The sequence below is a fragment of the Salminus brasiliensis genome, chromosome 24, assembly GCF_030463535.1.
Source record: "Salminus brasiliensis chromosome 24, fSalBra1.hap2, whole genome shotgun sequence".
Classification (NCBI taxonomy): domain Eukaryota; kingdom Metazoa; phylum Chordata; class Actinopteri; order Characiformes; family Bryconidae; genus Salminus; species Salminus brasiliensis.
In genome coordinates, this window is record NC_132901.1 from 23,949,732 (window position 1) to 23,974,326 (window position 24,595).

At 39.4% G+C, this 24,595-nt stretch overlaps 1 protein-coding gene across 1 annotated transcript; it reads left to right on the plus strand.

The window, feature by feature from the left end:
• The first annotated feature begins 8,743 nt into the window (after positions 1-8,743).
• slc44a1a (solute carrier family 44 member 1a) lies at positions 8,744-24,159 on the plus strand. Its single transcript, XM_072670407.1, has 16 exons — positions 8,744-9,051; positions 10,098-10,184; positions 11,096-11,238; positions 13,598-13,734; positions 14,319-14,412; positions 15,018-15,187; positions 15,312-15,401; positions 15,817-15,956; positions 17,657-17,843; positions 18,069-18,237; positions 18,738-18,894; positions 19,765-19,848; positions 20,998-21,135; positions 21,270-21,506; positions 22,011-22,091; positions 22,788-24,159. Exons 1-16 carry the CDS (start codon positions 9,028-9,030, stop codon positions 22,809-22,811), a joined length of 1,962 nt encoding a protein of 653 aa, XP_072526508.1. The 5' UTR covers positions 8,744-9,027; the 3' UTR covers positions 22,812-24,159.
• Positions 24,160-24,595: the final 436 nt, after the last annotated feature.

The window sequence follows — 24,595 nt, forward strand, 5'->3', positions numbered from 1 at the left end:
GTAATGATACTGGTAACACTGGTAAAACTAGTCTTTTGGGGACCAGTCTTTACTTAGTGATTTTCTTTTACTTAGTTTACTTGCTACTGGTGAAATTCCCTGTTAACTAGCACTATACGTCCCCTTTGAGTTGGTCCTGTGCCGTACTGTGTCGAGGCCACTGAAATGTCCATCAATCTGAATGAGAAGGAAAAGAGATCTCAGTTCAGGCAGCGTCTGCAGGCAGCGTCCATCAACGTCATGTTCTGCTGGCCTGAACACCACGTCTGCTCTCTCTCTCTCTCTCTCTCTGTGCTTCCTGTCTGTGCTGAATGCTCACGCAGCTGCTCCACCACAGAGGGTCTTTGAGAGGCAACAGCTGTAGGGGCACCCTGGTTTCATTTTCACGCTCAGTGTGGGGGCTGCCCTCAGGACCCACGTGATATCCCTCTCCTGCCTGCCAGCGTTCTGTGAACATCAGTATGTGTGTTTTTTTTTCCTGTGTGTTTTTTAAACAGGCAGTGTGCCCCCATTGACAAAACTGCTTACGGGGCACAAAGGCCGGCCACGGCCTCCTCCACAGTTTACTGGCAGATATAGGAGTTTGCACATGTTTGCAGTGGCAGTCTAGAGCACTGTAAAAAGTATTAACCTGATTCACGCTGACTTTTCCTTCCTGCTACATGAAGAACTGTGAGCCTTGCGATCATATGAACCATTTTACTGCCTAAATTATTACGATGATTGACCTTGCATGTTTCAAAGCGTTTAACTGTAAAGAACTGTATATCTTTAACACTGATAGACTGCTGAAGGAGCTCAGGAATGTAGAGAACAGCTTCAAAAAGACGTATCGATCAGCCATAACATTAGGTAGGTCTCTCTTGTGCCACCACAACAGATCTGAGCATTTAAGGCTGGGTGGAGTCCACAAGCCTCTGAAGGTGTCCTGTGGTATCACCTGTAACAGTAGCAGCAGATCCTTTAGTCCTGTAAGTTGAATGGTGGCACCTTTGGTACCTTAGGTACTCACGACCGCAAATCGGGGACACATCACAAGGCCTATCTGATGTTTTGGAGATGTTCTGACCCAGTTGTCTTGTCAAAGTAGCTCAGATTCTTTGTCTTTCTGGCTCTTTACTTGCTGCCTAATATATCCAGCCCTTGACAGATGCCATTGTAGATTAAGGTAAGGCTTTACACTGTACAGCAAAATGTGTCTTCCGCATTTAACCCATCTGGTAGTGAACACACACTCACACACACACATGTGTTAGGGGCAGTGAGAACACACACACACACAGCCAACTCCTGCGCCCGGGGAGCAAAGAGGGTAAAGGGCCTTGCTCAAGGGCCCAACAGTGGCAGCTTGCCGAGCCCAGGAATCGAACCCACAACCCTGTTATCGATATCCCGCTCTAACCGCTGAGCCACCACTGCCCCCAGTAAAGTATGATGCCATTTGATAAGGTTTTACTACACTGGAAAGCTACAAAGCTAAAGAGCTAAAAGTACAGGCTGGTTGCCAGGTTAGCAGCATACAATCTGCAGCATAAATCCTCACACGCATGCCACAAACCAAGCCAGAGTGCCAACGAATCTAAAACAGGCTTGCTTGCTGGTTTATGTGGCTTCTGACAGCCTGTGATGTACTTCTGTCTATGAAAAGGGCAAACTAGAGTAGCATATTAGCTATTATCCTTCCCTAATATTGTGTCAAGTTTGTTTTGTAGCTATGCATTGGAGCTACAAAGCTAGTAGCCAGGTTAGCATTGCACAAACTGAGCTAGACTATGTGGACAAAAGTATTGGGACACCTGCTGAGTCATTGTTTCCTTTGTAAATAAAGTTGATCCTGCTTTTGTTGGAGTGGCTGTTTCCACTGTACAGAGAATAAAGCTACCTGCTACCTGCCACTGAGCTACCACACCATGTGGGAGACTGGGGTTCGAGTCCCGGTATGGGTGGTTACTCAGCACTACACCAATAAGAGTCCTTGGGCAAGACTCCTAACACTACATTGGCCCACTTCTGTAATACGAGTAACCTTGTAAGTCACTCTGGATAAGAGTGTCAGCTAAATACCATAAATGTAAATGTACTAGATTTTGGAGCAGCATTGCTGTGAGGACTTGATTGCAGTTAGTGAGGTCAGGATTTTGGATAGTCACCACCCTACCTCATCCCAAAAGTACTGGACGGAGCACCATCCATCATTCCAGAGAACACAGTTCATCCACTGCTCCACAGCTCAATGCTGTTGAGGGGGCTTTATACCCCTCTAGCCCACGCCTGGCATTAGGCAGCATGGTGCCAATAGGATCATGATGTTGATCTGCTCCAGAGTTCTTTTTTTACTGGCAGTACTTCTCTACACACACTAGACAAACTCTATGTGTGTGCATTTGCACATCTGTGTCAGCAGTAGGTGCAACTTAAAGTAGCTGAGTACATTCATTAGAAGGGGTGTCCACAAACATTTCTACACACTAAACCGTTACAGGATGCCAGATTGTCGGAAATAGTCCCAGTCATGCCGATTCAGTCTGTGACGCAATGTTATCTATGAGAAGGACAGCCAGTACTTAGCATAGGTACCACAGTGAAATCTTGAGGCCTCCTTTTTGTTTGTACTTTTGTTCACTTTTGCAGATTACGCCTCGTCATACATCACTACACATACACACTGTCACATGCAGTGTCAGAACCCACATCAGCATGTCTACTTCTAATTCTGTATGATATGAATTTCATGCTAGTCTTAGCTGGTGTATGGTTTTAGTGTGGGGCTGGGTGACCCGCATGTAAAAACACAACAATCACTGTGTTTTGCTGATGATCAGACGACTATATCAGCTCTAATCATTTCTATTGACTTGCATACCGCCATTAACAACGACGGATGATGGGATTAGCTGTTTTTTAAAAGCAGAATAAGCATGTCTTCGCTTGGAACTACATTTGAAGAAGGGCAAAATGACATATATGGTATTTACACTATTAGCTTTTGGCCTATGTTATAGAAAACATCCCATAGCAGAAAGCATTAAGTCTTTTAACACATCCTTGACAAGACAACATGGTCTCAGGCAAGGATGCAATGACCTAGGCATGAGCTGAGCAATGCCGTAGGCTAGATCTTCCATTAGCTGTTATCTACATTACAAGCTAAACTTTTGGTTTAAGCTTCATTTGAGGTAAATAGAGTTCAGTTTGGCCAACCATTGCTTTCACTGTTTCAATTACAAGCCCTTACACAGAGCACACTCGAACAATAATGCAGATGGAGAAATCTCTACCATTCTACAGTGCAGAACTCCTTACCTAATTCCTGGTAATACCCTTCAAGTTTAGCAGCGTTATGCCAAAGGCCAGTGTACTCTCAAAGCACGCCCTTGCCTCAGTCCTTCAGTTCCCGAATGAATACACTGCTATTGCACACAAAGTTCACTGTCTGTTTGCAGTTGTGGGATGTTTTTTTCATGCCCGAACTCAAGCATGTTGCAATACCTTGATACAGAATCATGGAACGTATGCCAGCTATTATACGCAGTAGCGTACACCAGAATTACTCATCTTTATGAAAAATGTATCTGCATAGAAAGCCAGTGGTAACAGAGTCATCTAATAATCTGGGTTTGAGGATCGCTGGTTGGAATCCCGGGTCATGCTGCTTGCCATCGGCAGCCAGGGTCAGAGAGAGCACAATTGGCCTTGCTCTCTCAGGGGTGGGTTGATGGCACCTCCTCCCTACGCCACTCCTAATGCGATGGCGACCAATGCAGGTGTATGTTAGATGATGTATCAGACTACCTAGTGATGCTGCATCAGCAGCAGCTGGAAAAGAGGCGGTGGCTGGTGGTTTCACATGTGTTGGAGGAGATGTGCTAGTCTTCGACCTCCTAGTGTTGATGGCATTGCTAGTGATAGGGGAAGTTCATGTGAACAGGGGATTGGGAAATTGGCCTTTCAAACTGGGTAAAAAATGGGTTAAAAATAGAAATAAATTATTAATTATAATGAATGTATATTATTTCTTTATTATATATATATATATATATATATATATATATATATATATGTGTGTGTGTGTGTGTGTGTGTGTGTTTGTAGATATTTTAGTGTTGAGCTTTGAAGCTGACTACATATACATATATACATATATGTTGTAATAGTGTCCCATATACACATGCAGAACATGGAGCTGTGTTGGTCACAATGTTGGATAATCACCACTCCCCAACTCATCCCAAAAGTATTGGATGGAGCACCACCATCTATTATTCCAGAGAACACAGTTCCACCACTGCTCCACAGCTCAATGCGAGGGGTTGAGGGGGGTTATACCCCTCTAGCTGACGTCTGGCATTAGGTTCATTAGGTTTATCTGCTCCAGAGAGTCCTATTCTATTCATTGGCAGTACTTCTCTACAGGGACTAGACAAGAGTATGTCTGTAACTGAATGCTTTTATAAGAAGAGGTGTCCACAAACATTTGGACAAAAAGTGTAAATAGATAGTATATAGGTAATATCTTATCTTTCAGTAGTCAAGGTCATTTCTGTTGGTCCATTTTTAAGGAACTTTTGATCGAATGTAAAGAACAACTGCCTGATTCACATTAAGTCAAAAAGTAAAATCACTATTACCTCATATACAGCCAGCAGTTCATGCTCATATCATGCTTAATACATATGGAACATATGCATAACCCCATGTTATGTCCTGACATGAGAAGAAAACAACCTGTGGGTTTGTTCACATGTATAAGTAAGACAGTTCCCCTACCCTGACCTTGAACACAGCTTGAAGGTGATGTGAGAATTGCTTTGACAGAACTGCTCAAAAAAACAGAACAACTGCAACCTGTATGACCTCATATCACACTGAGCTTTAGTCATGGGTGAGTGTGTGTGAGAGTGTGTGTGTCAGCAGTGAGCTGGGTAAAGACAGTGCAGTGCTCAGTGAGTAAGCAATCTCCAGCTGTAAAAGAGCAGGAAAGCAATTGATCCAGCGGGACTGGAGGACCGTGTTCACCGTACTGGTGGCACGTGATGGAGGGGGAGCGGAAGAGAGAAAATCCCCCTCTCTAAACCTCAAAACGTGGTATCTTCCATTCCAGGACGTCTCACACAAAATCCTCCACAGAGCATTGCGTAATGTGATATATGGTATGTGGAGAACTAGTATGTGATTCAGTGAGCTTTTAGTACTATCTAAAGAACAAAGAGTGCAGATATGAATTCTGTCAGATATGAAGTAAGATGAAAAGGCTGTTTTAGTGTTCCTCAGATTATTGTCATCAAAAAAAATCTTTAAGAAAAAAAAATATTCCAAACAATAAGTAAAAACATTTTCAAATAAAAATTATATATAAGCTATCTGTAATGAACAAATATAATCAATATTAAAAATAAATAAATTATATTATATTTTATATATATATAATGTAATTTATTCATTTTTTAATATTTATCATATATATATACCATATTTTTAATGTCCTTCTGAGGACAAGAAAAATGAAGAATTAAGAAGTCAAGTGAGGACGACCAACCCTTGTGCAAAGCATATGGCAAAAATATTCTGGTAATATATAGCTATGATTTCACTGAATTGTATCTTTCTATTTAGTGGGGCCATATTTTTCAGTTGTGATTATAATTTAAACAGAAAAGCACATTAATAATATTTATGATAGTTATTACATACTTATAAAACAATCAAAGTTTATAAGACAATAGATAAGACAATAATATACTGTATATATATATATATATATATATATATATATATATATATATATATTTACGGTACATAGATTATTGCCATATTCCAAATATTGGAGAACACATGGACTGTGCAATATTGGGATATATTAGAAAAACTTTGTGATACAATATATAAATTTTGACTTACATCAACTCACTCACTCATGTTTGCGATAAGGATTTTTCACACACATAGAGACAAACTAAAGAAATCTCCAAGGCCGAACTCTGCTGCTCTCAGCTCTCAGATGACATATCTCATGAAATATATCTGTATAAAAGCAGAAGAGCATGGAAATAAAACTTTGAGAACAAAACTGAAGGCCAGAACCTCCTCTATTCCCATTTCCCGCTCAGATTCTGTCTCCAGTGTCTGCTCAATCTTCCACTCCCTAACAGTTACAGTTATTACAACCCACAAGGTCATTTTAGCACATTGTGTTCATAAACAGAAGAGCCTGTCATTGAAGGCCCTTCTAGACCAAGCAGCACTCACATGCAGTGGAGTATCAGCACCACCTAGTGGTGAACACAGTAACCACACACACACAAGAAATACAAGGTCAATTGGAAAACAATGAGGGGTAATGAAGTGATTAAACGAGGGTCATTAAAACTGCTTATTAAAGGACTAATTTGGTTATAATAGTGTGAGCAAATACATATCTATATTATAAAGTATATAGTATAGTAGTATCTACAGGAATTGCTACGGGAAAGGTCTAGACAGATTACACAATTGCAGTAGTCTAGTGCTCAATCCTGGTGATGTGCCACTGTGCAGGAGTCCAGTCTAACACACCTGATCCAGGAAATGATCCAAGGCCTTCTGGTGCCTCTGAATGCAAGTACCTTTATTGTCAGTATCCTTACACACTCGTGCAGTATCATAAAACCGGTCTCTTCACATGTCCCATCTTAGAAAGCCAGGGTCGGAGCGCAGGGTCAGCCATGCTACAGGGTTGAGAACCTTGCTCGAGGGTCCAGCTTAACATCTGCTGGATCTAAACTCTCCAAGCTAGTAGATGTCCTGGACCAAGACAGAGCTCTCCTACGTTAACACTACTATTGGAATACAGTGTTACTGTAGCTAGATGTAGATGTAGGTCATGGATGCAATGGAAGCTAACATACCATTCATGTCATATTTTGGATGCTGATATGCTGGCTGACCAGTTAAACCAGTACCAGACCAGCAGAAACCATTTTAAGCCAGCATAGAATTCAGGGTGGTAAACAGTGGCTCATGTTTTTATATGAGAGAGAATTAATTTTGCTTTAAAATGCTATTGATCACTCAGATTTCAGTCAAAAAGTATTTTATTAGCTCTTTTTTTTTACATTTGTGACCAGATAAATGTATAAAATGTGTTGATTTGACCAAAAAAAACTTGACCAATCAGATTTAAAATAGATTTAGTTTAGAAATATTTGTGTAACTCCCACATACTAAACCTCACATGTTAATTAAATCGTTTATTAATATTTTTACTATTTGTTCATTTCTTTATATTCTTTAAAAATGTCACAGTTTGGGGTTTTTGGCCAGTCTCCTTAAATCCAGCAGATGGCGCTGAAGTCCTACAATCCGGAGGCCCACATAGGCAAACAAAGGATGACGTCACTCTATTTAATATCTACGTTTGGGTTGAAGCAGATAGATAAAGCAGTGTAAAACTGAAGATGTGAACATTAATAAAGACACGTTAGACATTTGATTTTAAAACAATCTGTAAATAAAATATAATTAACAGACATTAACAGCATTTTTTCTTGTGTTTTAGTACTACTTAAACTTGACTAATTAAAATTATACTCAGGTGCAGAACATCAGCTGCAGATGTTTAGAGCAGGGTCAGAGAGGACTCTGGAGGAGCCTGTAGATGCATGTACTTCAGCTGGCATCAGCTGTGAAGAGATGTGAAGAGAACATTTCTACAGTTTAGTTTCATTCCTTTCATCTCTCAGTATTGTTCAAGTGAAAAGCAAATGTCTATATGTTTAAATATAATAAATAAGACATTGATTTTGTGGGAAATCCTATTTTTTTATAAGACTATGCACAATGTGTTGTGTTCATGACGTCATGAAAACATCAAATTAATTTTAGTAATTAAATTAGAATTAAACTGGCTGTTTTTGTGATTTTTTAAACAGCAAATTCATTTTTAGTGTTAAAAACACGTTTAAAAATTTAATTAGAATTTAACTGAGCGTTTTTTGTAATAAATAAATAAATAAATAAATAAACAAACAAATAAATAAAAAAAAATCATAATAATTATAGTAATTAAATTAGAATTGAAATGGCTGCTTTTGTGATTTTTGTAACCAGAAAATTCATTTTTAGTGTTAAAAACAGAATTTAACTGGTTGTTTTTGTAAAACAAATAAAGAAAACAGCATAATTATGATAATAATTAAACTAGAATAGAAATGGCTGCTTTTGTTTTTGTTTTTTTGTATCATTTTTAGTGTTAAAAACACGTTTAAAAATTAAATTAAAATTTAACTGGTTGTTTTTGTAAATTCAAAAAAAAATAATAAAAAAAAACAGAAAATATATTTTAATATTAAAACATGTTTAAAAATTAAATTAGAATTAAACTGGCTGCTTAATTATAATAGTTAATCTGAATATTTTATAAAAGGCTGTAGATTGAACCGGTGTAAGCATAAACAACATTTACGTTATACTATTTTTTTATATTATTTTATTTCTTTCTTTTATAATAAAATATTTGTACATATTTTCTTTTCTTTTTTAACTTCTTCTAAAATTAATAACTGGATGAAGCGCTAAACGCTGTAAATACCGGCGGGACACCAGAGCAATACTACACCAACCGGTTCACTCACGGTTTGCCAGTCCTGAAACACTGCAACCAAACCGATCCAGGATCAGTTTAGACTGCGCCAGGCTGCCTAGGTTCGAACCCAGGCAAAAACCAAGCTCTGATCTGAGGTCAGCGGCTAAACGCTGCCCAGGGACGACCAGCCTCCGCCCTCTGCCTTTCCCCGCAGCCACAGCATTCAGGAAGTTCACCCCGTCGCCAGATCCAGAGAGAGCAGCAGCTGAAGTTAAGCCTTTTGGGAAAGCTCGACAGATTGGACATGAGGTCGGTGTGCGTTCACTGACGCTGTTTACCACGCATGCTGCTGTCTGAGGGCGGACACTGGGAAGCACTGCTGCTGGATTTTGCTTGCTTTCGAGACGCAAGGCAACTCCCCTGTTTCCTCTGGAAGTCGGATTATTACAGCTGAGGAATCTCCTGCGATGGGATGCTGCGGTAGCGCAGAGGTGAGCAGGCTGACCCCCCCGGGGCGCACGCGTTTCACATGATGTGGTTGTAGTAGGGGGTTGTAGTAGGGGGTTGTAGTAGGGGGTTGTTTGGGGGTCTGGGGGTCTCCCCTGGCTCCTCCCACCCTCGAAACATTAGCTAGAGTTTCAGGAACTGTGCTTGTGGCTCTGGAGTGGGCTCTTAATGCGTAAAGGCGCATTACCAAACACAGCGAGCCAATAGCGAATGTGCGGTAGCTGTTAGCCCACTACGTCTATTAGGGTTGTAACGATACCATCGCTTTGACTTCAGTATCGATACTAAGTGCACGGTCACAATGCTCGATACCCAGACAAGACAAGAAGACAGACATGTTCAGCATTAGTGTTGGGCACAGATTAAATGTGGCCCACCTGTGCAGTGAATACACCCTTACACACTAGTGATCAAACACACACACACACACACACACACACACAGGTGGGCAGCCCTGGGAGCACAGAGGGTGAAGGGGCTTGTTCAAGGGCTCAACAGTGGTAGCCCGGGTATCAAACCCAGTCCTCATATATATATATATATATATATATATATATATATATATATATATATATATATATATATATATATATATATGTGTGTGTGTGTGTGTGTGTGTGTGTGTGTGTATATATATACATACATACCCCTACGTCTACTAGGGTTGTAACGATACCATATATATACACATACATATATATATATATATATGTACATTCTATGTAAATATATATATATATATTTACATATAATGTACATGTGTATGTATATATATATATATATATATATATATATGTGTGTGTGTGTGTGTATATATGTATATATATATATATATATATATATATAATCTCAATACTGAAGTTAAAGTGATGGTATCATGTGTGTATAAATGTGTGTGTGTGTATATATGTGTGTGTGTGTGTGTGTGTGTGTGTGTGTGTATATGATGACATATATAATGTCAACAACAACATTTAACACATTTCTAAGTAGCATTTAGAAGATTCTTGTCCAAACCTTTCCTTGACAGAAACGGGTAGACTGGAAGCCTCTGGAGGAGCGCAGATGCACAGACATCCCATGGCTGCTCCTGTTTGCCCTGTTCAATGTTGGAATGGTGAGTGCCATTAATCACTGGGGGTCCAGCTCGACAGTTTGATGGCTTTTAAACTGGCCAATGATCCTCAAAACATGGGCAGTGAGTGCAGTTGCTGTCTTTCACGAGGCAGGACTTGACTGCTTTAACCTGTATTGTGACCTAGGCTTTAAGAGAGCCCTTTTTACTTTAATTTTAGCCCAAATTTACTTCAGATAAAACTAATGAAATGAGACCACCCTACATGACCAGTCTCTCAGATTTTACCATTTATAGGCAGTGTGTTTAGGGAAGTTGACATTTGCATAGATTTCATAAACAATAGACAACATTTCCTCTAAATTCCAAATAAGATATTACTATTTAGAGCATTTATTTAGTTGCAGAAATGACAACTGCTCAAACACAACTGCTCAAATAATGCAAAATAATAATTATAATGCAAATAAGTTATTATTGAAATTTAAACACAGTACTAATATCTGAACTCTAAGAACATTCAGAAATCACTATGGTGAAATAAGCTTGACTGCCAATCACAGCTCTCATGTCTTGGCCGGACTTTCCACTAGTCTTTCACATTGCTGTTGAGTGACTTTATGCCAGTCATAGTATAATATGTAAATTCAGGTGACTCAGCTCTGTTTGATGAAATGCCTGGATTACAGTGTCCGCTGTAGAAATGCAAATTTAAAGAAAAAAAGTAAGTGGTCTGTTATGTATTTTTTCCAGAGCTGTATAATTATACGTAATAAAAGGCCTAGTTTAAACAGGCATGGTTCTCCACTGGTTAACACAGAAGATGCAGAAGGTAACCTTTAAGCCTGAGTGTTCAAAACCAGCCATTTCACATGTGTGGTATGTGCACTGTGGTTCACTTGTGATGCTGATATGATCATATTGGCTGTGTGGTTTTCCATTGTCTCTGGTAGCTCTTCATTTGTGGTTTCGCAATCTCAACCGGAGCAGCCTCCAGACTCATATCAGGCTATGACAGCTACGGCAACATTTGTGGCCAGAGGAACACTGAAATCCCGGGGATCGAGCTCAGTGGCCGGGACCAGACCTCAAATAAGTGTGTATACCAGAGATAAAGCATCTCTTTTTCTTGTTTTTCCTGATCGTCTTCTAAGCTTTCTAGCTCTGTGTTTAGAGGCACCGGCTCAGGCTAGGAGAATAGATTGGTTATATTATGGCCTGATTTGCTGTAAGAGTAGTACAAACGCATTACACTCCACATTGTTTATTATTTGCCCTCCAGGACCTGGGTTCCTATGTTTCCCTATCTCTGTCTATTTTCATGCCTTCCGCCTGCGTCGTTTAAATAGCAACCCAGCTTGCAAATATATCTTCGCAGATGGGTGTGGTGGTCTCGAAATGAGGGGTGTTCAGGTCAATTTCTGCCGTGTTGCTATCTTGGCAACGGAAAACACAGGAGGCTCCACTGACTGAAAACAACCTAGGCAGATGTCTACAGTCAGACATTCATTGCTGTCTTGGTAGTGAATTGTCAGCACAGGCGCGTGCTCAACCCGTGAACACCCCTGCTTGTTAGCGCATGTCAGTTGGCAGCTATGCAAACTTTTCCATCAACAATAAACAGAAACTAAATAAAATAACATTGTTCTAGAGGAGAGACGCTCCACCGCGTTAGCAAGCCTTCCCAGACTGTGCACGATGCGCCATTGAAATGGCAATCCGCTGAAGTCCGACCGCACCTGGCTCTTAAAGGAAATAGCAAGTGATTGGTTTCTTGCACGTTACGCCCAAAATTAAGAGACTTAATTAAAATAAGCTAGGATAATCCTTTATTAGTCCCACAGTGGGGAAAGTCTCAGTGACACAGCAGAAAAGGGATAGCAAGACACTCAGATGCGAAAACGTAGATAAATTACCACTATATACACAATAAATTAATAAAGAGACTTGGTATATGCCTTATGTGAGTTTCGAGCCATGCAAGGCATATTTTCCTCATGGTTACAATAGCAAAGACACACAGATTGCCTACAGATTGCTGAAATAAGGCCCCTGATAAGCTGAAAGGGTTGGCACTCATTTCAGCTTCTATCCCAGCTGAACCACAGTTCGGAGGTCCTTCAGCACCCGGCTCAGTTGTTTTCAAAGCAGTAGAACATGAGATCTTCTCATGGATCAGTGCTGTGATGCTGTTCACTGATGCACTTTTTACACTGTTGCATAAATAAAATGCCATGCAAAACATACTTCTGCCCTTTTCTGTGCTGTGAGCAGGGTAAGGCACCGTCTAAAGGGCATGTGTAGGAGTCACTGGTTTGGACATGTGTCCAGCATGAGGAAGTAAATAGTTGAATCCGATAGGTATGACTAGTTTAATGACACATTTACACCAGATACACATCCGATCACGCAAACCACTTCAGGAGGAGGTGTGAGATGCACTTGAGCCACATGTGAATAATAGCAGTGAAAAATATATCCATCTCTTCAAGAGGCTTTCGACAAACAAAACTCACACAATACACCCAAAACACCAGTATCGACTGTCGTGCAATGAGCAAATTTGCATATTCCTTCCCACACAGCGATCAAATTTCAGTCTGACACATTTGACTACCAAGTGTGACTACCATGTCACTAATATCTTATAGGATTCAATCCAGATACTCGTCATGTGAAGTCACCAGGTGTCAATGTGTAATACTGCTAAAGAAAAAAAACAAAATACTCAAAACTGAAGAAAAGGCTTAATTATGCATTAGGGAGACAACTCTATTTGCACATTAAACCTATAATGTTAGTATAATATATATTATACATAATAATAATATAAAAACTGGGGAATACAAACAAAATTACTCTTAACTCCCTGTTTTACAGTTATATCCGAAGGCATTTAAGGTGCACGTATTTGTCACTGTACAGTGTACAGCCAAATGTGTCCTCCGCATTTAACCCATCTGTGGTAGTGAACACACACACACACTAGTGAACTAGGGGCAGTGAGTACACACACTGTAAATAATCTGTAATAATCTGTAAATAATATTGTTATTGCTTTTTTTTTACTTCTATTATTCATATTGTGTATATAGTGGTTATTTATCTACATTTTTGCATCTGAGTGTCTTGCTATCCCTTTTCTGCTGTGACACTGAGAATTTCCCCACTGTGGGACTAATAAAGGATTGTCTTATCTTATCTTATTCAAAATTTGACCAAAACCAAAAAATAACAAAAGCCTAATTACATTTTTACATCAATATTTCTTAAAGGTTAATGGCTTTTTATTTTAATTGATATTGGCAAAATATTAGTTGCATATAACTTTCTTAATTAGACTATAATGCAGTGTTGTGTTATTGTGTATTTGTTTATTTTAGATGGCTGCAGAGATTAGTGGTTGTTAGTGGCATGTTTTTGTTGATCAATTTTTTTTCTCTTCTATATTACAGGTATGTCTTTTTCCTGGACCCGTGCAACATTGACATAGTGAGAAGGAAGATCAAGTCTGTAGCCCTCTGCGTTGCCAGATGCCCAGAAGCAGAACTCAAAACTTATGATGACCTCAAAAAGTTTGCAAAAAACAATGGTCAGCACTGGCTTAATTAAAACAATGTTTAATGCGTATTACGACAAAATAAAATCACCACTGCCATATCAAATATCATAACTCCTATATAACTATTTTAGAACACCAGCTGCCTTTTACGAAGTGTGATAATTTATTCATAAAATCTCATTATTTTAAAGGACTTTAGGTTAAGAGTTTCGATAAAAATAATAAATCATTTCATCTTCAAATCGTAATAAATGCCATTCTAGAGGTATAGAAACTAATCCATAATGATCACAGTTTAATCTCAAACTTTGTAAACAGTATGTACTCTATAATAACGCAAAGGGACCCTCTAATGACTCGCAGTGTTTTTGGTTAACTTCAGTTATTCTGCTAATTCCATTATTTTATTTATGTAATTTGATTAGTTTATTTATTTTGTTATTATACTCAATCAAAGTAACATTTTGCTGATATTTCTGCAATTTCTGCCTTTTGGTTGGCCAAGAAATTACGATCATGCATAGAATCTGTTACAAACTGGAATATTGGAATATGACTAACTTTCATGTGTTTTGTTTGTTTGTTTGTTTGTTTGTTTTTTGTTGTTGTTTCAGGGTCTCATTTGTGCTCTTATGAATTAAACCCCAACGAATATGGTGATGACCCAAAAATGGCTACGAAATGTCCCAAACTTCCAGTTCCTCCAAGGCAAAATACATTCTATCGATTTATTTATGTATTGGTTACTTAATAACAGTTTTACAAATATTGCTTTGTATGCTATTCCTATTTAAATGTTCATCGGTTAAATTAGACAATAATATAAATATCAGTGGCCATCTTAATTTTTTGGGATGCACAGTGATATCGGAATCTGATATTGTATCCGAAAATAATTGCTGTGAAGAATTATTGGCATTGTACAGATGTTTACAGATGACTGATATTCAAGTTGATATTTGATGATGTATTTATTGAACTGCAGAAGGGCAGTTGAACTGAGGTGCAGGGTATATATGTCTGCTCTAAAATGTGTTATTAATTTTAAGTTTAGGTTTAGTGCCAGTTTCACAAAAACAACCTTGATCTGTAGATATGTACCTGAAAAAATCGTTGAATAGAAACATTGAGTTATATTTAACTTTTAAATATTTATTTACACGGTTAAACGCTCTGTGCACATCTAAAATGTTGTAAAGTTTTTTATGCCAATAATTGAAAATATTGGTGTTTTATTGGTTATGGTCATATAAACGGCAGCGCAGCACTTCTGTAATGCTTTGGCATTGCTAATCTCCTTTTTTCTTGTGTAGCAAGTCCTTGCCAGTCTTCAACCGTTGCACCCCGGCGGACATCTCCTGCTATGCCAAGTTTGCCGAGGCGCTCATTACCTTTGTCAGTGACAACAGTGTGCTGCACAGGGTCATCGCTGGTGTGATGACCTCAAAGGAGATCATTATGGGGCTGTGTCTGCTATCACTAGGTACCTACCCTAGCCATGTACACTGCATACTGCTGTGGTAGGAAAGTAATGGAAAGTATCTAAAGTCAGTGTTATGGCTGTTTACCACTCACTGTCCTGTATCACTCTCTTGTGTCCACTGCAGTTCTGTCCGTAATTCTGATGGGAGTGATCCGCTTCATCTCAGTACTTCTGGTGTGGCTTCTTACAGCTATCGTGGTGCTCGGCTCGCTGGGTATGCTATTATATATTTTTCCTAAATAATTTTTAATGTTTAATGGCTAAAGGAACAGTACTTTTAGGTCTTTGCAGTTAGTACCTAGGCCAAAGAAATACTTTTACCCAAAAAAAAAAAAAAAAATATGAAAGAATAAATAAAAATATAAGTATGGTTCCTTTACACAGTTATATTATATATTATATTATCATTATATATTTTTTTTTACCTGTTTAATTAAAAATTAAAAGCGAAAACTAATGTATAGCCACTCTGTATATAGAGTCCCAGGGACCAATGAAACTGATGTAAATTAAGTAATAAATTGTGCTCTCTCTCTCTCTCTCTCTCTCTCTCTCTCTCTCTCTCTCTCTCTCTCTCTCTCTGTCTCTCTCTCTCTCTCTCTCGCTCTCTCTCTCTCTCTCTCTCTTAGGTGGAACTGGTGTTCTGTGGTGGCTCTACGTGGATCACAGGGTATCTGCTAACACCACTCTGCCTGCTAACGAACTGCAGGTGGCTAAAGACAATGAGCAGGCACTGCTAATCTACGCTGTAGCAGCTACAATCTTCACGGTACCGTCATACTCACTCTGGGCTTTCCTAAATTTCATATATACAGTGGCCAAGGCCTTGGGAGCTCAGTTTCTTGGTATACTGGATTAAAGTGGAATTCAATCACAGCGATGTAGACAAAAGTCATTCAGAGTGGTTTAACTCCAACCGGGTGGTGTCCTGTGTGTGTACTTGCAGGCTTTTAAGTCCTTGTGGAGACTGGATAGGCCTTATTGGTCTGCACCAAGGCCACTTTTACCCAAAAAGGAAGTTTTCTTCAAGAGTTTGTCATGTACACAGCAGAAACAAGCAGTTACACTGTACAATAAAATTCTTACTTTGCAGTTCCTCCATTTACAAAAAAATATCACTATAAAAAGAGAAAAACAGAATAACAAATATATAAACAAAAAATATATAGAACAGTATAACTATACATAAATATATTAAATATATAAACTGTGTTTGTGTATATATACACACACACACACACACACACAAAGTACACTAAAGTTAAGTAAAAGAAAAATTAAAGAAAGTAAAGGAAAGTAAAAGATGTGCATGTATAAAGTGGATGTGTATTGTACAAGTACAAAAGTAAACTGTATTGTAAAACGGTAGCAGCGATATATGTCGAAGGCTTTTATTAATGGGTGCATGTCATAGTTTAGTCAGTTCAGATTGGAAAGGGGGAGGAGGTGTTTACAAGCCTGGCAGCTTGTGGATAAAAACTGTTAAAACTGTTTAAAAATCTGACATTTCTTTAAAAGAAACCAAATGTTTAATGTATGAACTTTAGGTTAGTTCTGCCCAATAATAATAATTAGTAATTTATTTATTTATTAATTAATAATTAATAATACAGATTTTTTTATGTAATTCACAGTGGATTTAGTATGAAAATGGTTATTTGTGAAGAAACTTGCCTGGTCAGATGTCCAGGTGTCACACTGGCATTCATATTATAGTAATAGAATGCTAAAATGGTGGCAAATCTAAAATAAAATATTTTTATGGATACTATTTTGTCTTACAACGCATATGTTATGCTTCTTATTTTAAAACAATATCTCAGGCAGAGGATTCATAACGGTTTTCAGGAATAAAATTCTGGGGTTCTGTTTAGAGCGTTATGCTATGGTTCCTTAATTCTGGTCCTGGAGGGAAGGTGTCCAGCACAGTTTTGTGATTTCCCTGGTCAAACACAGCCACTGAACATGGAAATGTTGTGTGTTTAAACTAGGAAATCTCTCAGCTGCGCTGGACATCGATCAGTTTTTCTAGAATGGTGCAATTCACAGCTACACTAAGGACAAAAGTATCCGGACACCTACTCATGAATTGTTTCTTCCAAAATGAAGGGTATTAAAAAATAGCTGTTTATTTTTTTTCCTGCTTTTGTTGGAGTGACCGTCTCTACTGTTTCTCCAAGCTCAGTGCTGGGAGGTGTTATACCCCTCTAGCCCACGCCTGGCATTAGGCAGCATGGTGCCGATAGGCTTATGTTTATCTGCTTCAGAAAGTCCTATTCTATTGGCAGTACTTCTCTACAGGGACTAGACTAGCTGTGTGTCAGCAATGGATGCAACTTAACAAAATTACAAAGTAGCTAAGTGCATACATTAGAAGGGGTGTCCACAAACATTTGGACAAATAGTGAATAAATACTGTGCAGGAACATCAAAACCTAAACTCTTAACATACGCATCTGTTCCTCTCAGGTGGTCCTACTGTTACTGATGTTCTTCATGAGGAAGCGGGTGGCCCTGACCATTGCTCTGTTCCGCGTGGCCAGTAAAGTGTTTGGATACCTGCCCCTGCTGGTGCTCCAGCCTTTTTGGACCTTTCTGACCCTCATGCTCTTCTGGGTCTATTGGATCACTGTACTCCTCTTGCTTGGAACAGCAGGTTTGTTTCTGTACTTGCGCTTCTCATACCACAGAGGAACAAGGCATACCCTGTATCAGTTGTTTGGCAATTGAGCATATTTTACATCTTAGCAAATTAGTAAATCAGATTTTTCAGTCTTCTTTAATGTAGATTTGACTTGCGCTCTGCTATTGCAGCCCATTAGTCCATAGAGTACTAGATCTATATTAAGCACACGTGTATATTTAATATGCACATCCACAGGAAACCCAGTGAAGAACAACCAAACTCAACTGGTGGAGTTTAAGATGGATGGTCCACTGCAGTATATGGTGTGGTACCATGCGGTGGGGCTCATTTGGATCAGCGAGTTCATCCTGGCCTGCCAGCAGATGACTGTAGCAGGAGCGGTTGTCATATACTACTTTACCAGGTTAGAGGTCATTAAAAAAATAAGCTAAGGACAACGATAAACTTCCTGTTTCCCTTGACTGAGTATTATTATTTTTTAATTTTATTCTTTTATAGTTATTATTGTAAATTATGAATTTTCCACTTGAATAGGAATAAATCAACAACAAATAAATCAATACGCCAAAGAATTATGACCTAAAATGACTACTGGACCTAATATTATGTCTAATATACTGTTGGTCCTCTTTATGCCATCAAAACATCACTGAAGTCGTTCTGTGGTATCTGGCAGTATCAGATCCAGCAGATCTTTTAAGTTCAGTAAATTGTGGCCCCGCCACCGATGGGACCGATTTGACAGATCATGTAATAAACATTATTCACTTCTTTTGTGAATGGTCATAATGTTTTGGCTTAATGGTTTATATACTACTACCTTACACAGATAAACAAAAAAGGACATTGCATAGCCCTTACTGCTCCATATCAGCTGTAATTTTTGTTTTTTTTTCATCGCAGAGATAAGTCTCAGCTGCCCATGACGCCCATCTTGTCGGCGGTGATCCAGGTAATGCGCTATCACTTGGGCACGGTGGCGAAAGGAGCCTTCATCATCACACTGGTGGAGATTCCCCGCCTCATCCTCAGCTACATCCACAGCCAGCTCAAAGGCAGCGTGAGTCCAACCCAGGAATACATAGCAGAGGCCTCATAGTACTACTAACCTCAGTAGTGAGATCTTGCTTGTGTTGCTGTCTTTCCAGAGACACCTAAACCTAAAGGATTGAACCGTGTTCCATATTAAAGTGTAGATTAGCAGTACAGACACATATCACTTATTTATAGAGATACAAATGCAGTGATGCCAACGTCATCATCTTAACATTTCAGTCTTCTGGAGTTCAGAAAATACATTATCAAATACTATTTTTAATATCAGTAAAATTTAAATATCTGTCTAGTTTTTTTAAGCACATGTCTTCCAAAACCCATATTTCAATGCCATTGTGCTAATGTTAAATAACAGTGGCTCGGGGGCCCCGGGTGGTCCAGCGGACCAATGCGCTGTCACCATGATCAGAGGATCGCTGGTTCGGATCCCAGTCATGCTGGTAGCCATCGGCAGCCGAGGCCCAGAGAGAGCACAATTGGCCTTGCTCTCTTTTCAGCAATTTGCTCCACTTTTTGCGGTGCTGGCCGTCACTGGAGCCGGGCTGGTGTGTTGGAGCCATGTATGTGACACTTCCCTCCAGGTGCGCAGGTTGCCCGGTAATGTTGCTTCGGCAGCAGTTTGAAAAATGCACACATCGGAGGAGGGCGTGTGCTAATCCGCCCTCACTGGTGACAATTGCGTGCAGGGTGCTCATTGGGTAATTGCCAGTCCAAATTGGGGGAAAAATAGGGTGGGAAATCAGACAAATGCCAGTGGCTCAATCTGAAACTCTGTATGTAAACTCTCTGAAGTGAATTAACATCTATATTCTCTTGTTATAAATAGAATTGTTATCATAATAACAGCTGTTTTAATATTTATTATCTTTCACAGGAAAATGCCTGCGCTCGCTGTATGCTGAAAGCTTGCGTCTGCTGTTTGTGGTGTCTCGAAAAGTGCCTCAGCTACCTGAATCAAGTAAGCGAATGCAGCCCAGGTCTACTTTAGACTCTGTCAGAGCTGGCAGACCTTGATAGGGGTTCTTGCAGAGTCACCATTACTGACAAAGAAGGTCTTTAACCCACAGTAAAGTAATCTGTATGTGTTTAGGATAAAAAGCCAAGACATGTTTGGTGCCTCAAGTTAGCTTTTGATGCTACGAGACTGCCGTCCCCAGTATGAAGGGATGAAATTCAACTGGAAGCTCTCGCCTTTGAGGAGCATTTCAACTTTATTCTGGCAAAAATAAACACATCTGAAAACATCACTAACAGCGCTGTAATCCTGCGCATCTAGAGCGTAAATACTTCAAATACTACAATACGCAGAAATGCCTAATTTTGGAGATGGCTGTTGTTAGGGGAGTATATGGTTAGCTAATGGAGTAGCAATTGAGGCATTTCTGACACATAGGACTTGATGTTTTTAACCAAAAACAGAAAAGAAAAAAAACACAAATGTCATGACTGACACTGACCCTGGCGCTGGCCTACAAAGCCAAGAACGGACCAGCCCCTCCGTACTTGATGGCAATGGTCAAAAACCGATCCGCACCAAGAGCCCTTCCAGCTTCAAGTACGGCTCGGCTCGACCCGCCATCCCTCAAAATCTACGGAAGACGAGCGTCCAGACTTTTTTCTGTCCTGCACCGAAGTGGTGGAACGAACTTCCCCTGGGTGTCCGAACAGCAGAGTCCAACACTCGCTGTCCTCAAACCCAGACTGAAGACCCTCCTCTTCTGAGAGGACTTGGGCGAATAGCAGAGTGGTCTCCTTACTGACTTGTGTTTAGTAGAGTCTAAGATTAGAGGATCTTTAAATTATTAGTCTATTTAAACTAGCTGAGGTTTTTCTTGGGTAAATAGCAAAGCACTTTTGTAAGTCGCTCTGGAGAAGAGCATCTGCTAAATGCCTTAAATGTAAATACATTCAGTTAGCGAGATGCTAGTGGGTGAGATCTATATAGCATCTATATATATAAGCAAGCTACCTATATTAGCCTTATAGCTGCAGTGCGAACCAAAGACCCCAAATGCATCTTGGTTGATCGAGTTGTGATACAGGAATTGTTTTGCTGAATGTTGCTTTAAACTTTTCTGTGAGTGTAACTTGTCGTTCCTGTCTTTAGAATGCTTATGTAGCTACAGCCATTAACAGCACCAACTTCTGCACGTCTGCGCGAGACGCCTTCATCATCCTCGTTGAAAATGCACTCCGTGTTGCCACCATCAATTCCGTAGGAGACTTTGTCTTGTTTCTGGGAAAGGTATGGCTTTGACTAGTAGCACAAATTGCTGGAAATGTTGGCTAATGCTGGCTTAGTCTTGTGGTGTCCATAACTAATTGGTGTGCGTAATGCCAAACGGGGAACTTCTCATTTGTGGTGGTTTGGGTTTCCAGGTCCTGATCGTGTCGTGCACAGCGTTTGCAGGCGTGTTGGCACTGAATTACCAACGAGAGTACACAGTGTGGGTGCTGCCCCTCATCATTGTGTGTCTGTTCGCCTTCCTGGTGGCCCATTGCTTCCTCTCCATCTTCGAGATGGTGGTGGACGTGCTGTTCCTCTGCTTCGCCATCGACACCAAGTACAACGACGGCAGCCCAGGCAGCGAGTACTACATGGACAAAGCTCTGATGGTATGTAATTCTGGTCTCGTAAGGTTGTTCCCATCAAGGTTAGAAAAGCCCTGTTTAATATTTAGGCAATCTCATTAGTAACACTGCCTGGCTGGCAGGTACATGCAAGGCGAAACACCTTGTTCAAATCATGCTAGTGATCGAAATTGACCAAATCAAGACATATTTTGGAGTTTTCCTCTTAAAACTCAAATCGAAAGTGTTCTTGGATCAATGTCAGTGGAGAATAACTTTTGGTCCACCAAAAGAACCTTTTAATGGATGGTCCTTTTTTAAAGAGAAAAGCATCTTCCTAGAGCGGTACATCCAAGCCAAGGCACCACCCACTGTAGCTAAGGAAGGGCTTGGGGATAGCTGATTACTTGGACGGGACAGGATGTTGAAAACAACAAAAAACAAACCCCAAGATCTGCAGTACAGGGCTGCTCTATGAGATAAGAGCCTAGAGGACACACACTGTATTACAGTGTTAAATGCTATCCTTCTTCATTCTGTGCTGCATAGGAGTTTGTGGAGAGCAGCAAAAAGGCCATGGTTGAGGAGAAGAGAGCAGCAGGCGGGACCAGCAGGGAAATGAAGCCCATGGTGAGCGTTTGTGAAGTTATTCTTGCATTTCTTTTCACACTACAACAGACCTGTCATATCTATTTAATTTTCATGTTCAGGTGCTCCTGAAGGCTTGATTAACTGAATCAGGTTAAGGAAAGAATAGTAATAGTAAAGCACTGCAAACCAATATGGTATTTTTGAGGCATTTATTTATTAAGGGTATTTATTAAGGCTTTATTAGTATCAGTTATTATAGAAAAAGTCAATAAATTAATGTGCATTGAGCTTTTAGACTTTATTAACAGTATTACACAATCAGTCATTGGTTTTCTTATCTATGAAGTTTTGGCATGAGGACTTTTATTTACCAGATTCTTCCAAATAAATAAAACTATATATATATATATATATATATATATATATATATATATATATATATATATATATATATTAAGGTGGTTGGTGTGGCGTCACCACTGGATAACACCACTACCTGCCAGTAAACTACCACACCACCTCTGTAATACGAGTAACCTTGTAAGTTGCTCTGGATATGAGCATCAGCTAAATGCCATAAATGTAAATGTATAATAATACTGAGCATGAATATGACACCCCTGAAAATGTGTGTTGGGTTGATCACTGGCAAACTTACAACTGAAAGTATATTTAACAGTTGGAAACACTGCATGAACTGTATGATCCAGACCGTTGGTCCGGTTTCTGTTGCAGACCCGTGGTGGGACGCTGGCATGATGCGGACTGACATTTGACACCGTTCTGCCTCCAATAGATTTTCACTCCAGGGACTTTTTTTTCCTCACTATGTGCTTAATTACAATACATGTTTAGAATGAAGCACTTGTGAGGCATCTATGCATACTTTTCTTGATAGCCTTTTTGTATAAATGAACATTTGACAGCTTTTAGCAATAATATTTTGTATATTTTTGGAAATGTAACGTGAGTCATTTTGTAATTCAGATGTTTTAGTTACAAAGCTGTTACCTGTTCTTTATCACAGTCTTTCTGTCATTTTTCATGTATTTTTATACAAAATTTCTTTTTAATGATTTCTAGTTGAGCCGTATGTGGCCATATATGCTTTATTTCTTAAGTCATTGGCAGCTTTTATTGATCATAATCAGGTAAGCAATATCAGTAATATTCCATATGGTGAGATGGCCTTTTTTCTTCTTCTTCTTCTTCTTCCAGTTCAGGAAAAAATAAATTTAGATGCTAGCTGAGTACAGTCATAGTCCATAGTTTGATAATGGTCGTAGAATATTTAAAGATATGTAAGATTATATTATGGAAAGAGGAGTTTAGCTTGAAATATACTGGAAAAATAGAAACTGTATGATGCAGTGGCTTCTGTAAGTTGTGAACAGATTTATGTTTTGCAGAAAAACAGACATTGTGTCGAGTGGGTGAAGGTTTATAGGGAAATTTCACCAATTTTTCAAGATTTCTGCATATTTTAATGGTTAAAATTGTGAACAGGGTCATGCAGAATGTTTGGTGTGAAACTCTCTGTTCTTGAGAATTGTTTACAGTGGTTGTGAATTGAATTAGTCATCTACAGAGTTTTACAGTACCTCTAAAAGCTTCCTCACAGAAAGTTATTAATGTGCAGCTTTACGCACTGTTCTGCAGTAGTTCTGGGATGATTCTACACCTCACATTTTACCGCTTCCCATCAGCAATACGGAAGAAATCTCAATCTGCAATAAAACATTTCACACCACACTGCTCTGAATGATCAGAATTTTACAGTGGAATTACCCATTAGGGCCCACAGCTGAAACTTTCGATTTCAGTCAGTACATTGGCAGAATTACTTTCAACTCCAATTCAAAGCACAAGTGGTGTTTAAACAGGGTCTACTCTGAATGTTATGCTGGGTTAGGGCTGTAGTCCTAGTTTTAATACAAGAATAGAAAAACTGCACCCAAGCCTGTGTAAAATGTTCAAAAGTGTTATTAACCTGACTTGAGGCATCAGTGACTGTTAGCTACATGTAGTCATGGTTTATCATATTTAAAGACATGAAAACAAACAATTCGTGAATAAATGATTGTGTTTATAAACCCTTCTTCTTAAATATGGGGTCTTTTCTTGTTAACACTGGTGAACACCAAAGTAGCATTGAGGAAGCAGCATTGAGCACTGAGATTGGACCAATGACTGTAGAAAACATGGCCACTGCGATTCTGTTTAACTTCTATAAAAACAGTCATGTCAAATTTGCAGAGTCAGAGCACAGTAGAGACCAGAGGCTGAGCCAGACTCGTCCCCTTCTCCAAGACTGCCTTCATTGAACTTAAAGCACATCACACTGCAACCAGCCAGTAGAGGTGGTTGCTACACTCGTTTTCTACAGTCATTGGGTCAATCCCTTAAAAGTGTTCTGATGGTTCGTTGGTGGAGATCACATGTTAAACTGTGACCTGACAAGGCAACCATATTGACCATTTGAGTCAGCTATGTAACACGCGCACACGCACACACACAGGGAGCAGCCCTGGTTTTGAACCCAC